Below are 813 nucleotides of genomic sequence, written 5' to 3' on the forward strand. Positions count from 1 at the left end.
GCGGTCGACTCTGAGGATCCCCTCACATACCATCTGGAAACGAGAAAGCAAGACAGATGGTCAGAGGCATGGTCAGAGTCAAATCAAACATGTTCACATGCTTTCTGGAAATGGGAAAGCAAGATGGATAGTCAGAAGCATGGTCAGAGTCAAATTAACGAAACTGGGAAGGACAAAGCAAGACAGATGATCAGAAGTCTAGTCAGAGTCAAATGAACAAGCTCACATACCAGCTGGAAATGAGAAAGCAAGACAGATGGTCAGAGGCATGGTCAGAGTCAAATCAACAAGTTCACATACAGACTGGAAAGGAGAAAGCAAGACAGATGGTCAGAGGTATGGTCAGATTCAAATCAACAAGTTCACATACAGCCTGGATATGGGAAAGCAAGACACATGGTCAGAGGCATGGTCAGAGTCAAAGCATCAAGTTCACATACAAGCTGGAAACGAGAAAGCAAAACAGATGGTCAGAGGCATGGTCAGAGTCAAATCAACAAGTTCACATACCCACTGAAAATGAGAAAGCAAGACAGAGAGGGTCAGAGGCATGGTCAGAGTCAAATCAACAAGTCCACATACATGCTGGGAATGAGAAAGCAGGACACATGGTCAGAGGCATGGTCAGAGTCAAATCAACAAGTTCACATACAGCCTGGATATGGGAAAGCAAGACACATGGTCAGAGGCATGGTCAGAGTCAAATCAACAAGTTCACATACAGCCTGGATATGGGAAAGCAAGACACATGGTCAGAGGCATGGTCAGAGTCAAAGCATCAAGTTCACATACACTCTGGGAATGAGAAAGCAG

At 45.0% G+C, this 813-nt stretch overlaps 1 protein-coding gene across 1 annotated transcript in view; it reads right to left on the reverse strand.

The window, feature by feature from the left end:
- Positions 1-30: 30 nt before the first annotated feature.
- The window catches only part of LACBIDRAFT_336326 (uncharacterized protein), a gene marked incomplete at both ends in the record, with an annotated part of 2,550 nt that continues 1,767 nt past the window's right edge, over positions 31-813 (reverse strand). The window contains 9 exons of the mRNA XM_001891274.1: positions 31-33; positions 231-233; positions 301-303; positions 371-373; positions 441-443; positions 511-513; positions 583-585; positions 653-655; positions 723-725. Coding sequence (XP_001891309.1) covers positions 31-33; positions 231-233; positions 301-303; positions 371-373; positions 441-443; positions 511-513; positions 583-585; positions 653-655; positions 723-725 — 27 coding nt within the window. The remainder of the gene's footprint in view (positions 34-230; positions 234-300; positions 304-370; positions 374-440; positions 444-510; positions 514-582; positions 586-652; positions 656-722; positions 726-813) is intronic.

Source organism: Laccaria bicolor, genomic scaffold (assembly GCF_000143565.1).
Source record: "Laccaria bicolor S238N-H82 LACBIscaffold_649 genomic scaffold, whole genome shotgun sequence".
In the NCBI taxonomy this organism is placed as follows: Eukaryota; Fungi; Basidiomycota; class Agaricomycetes; order Agaricales; family Hydnangiaceae; genus Laccaria; species Laccaria bicolor.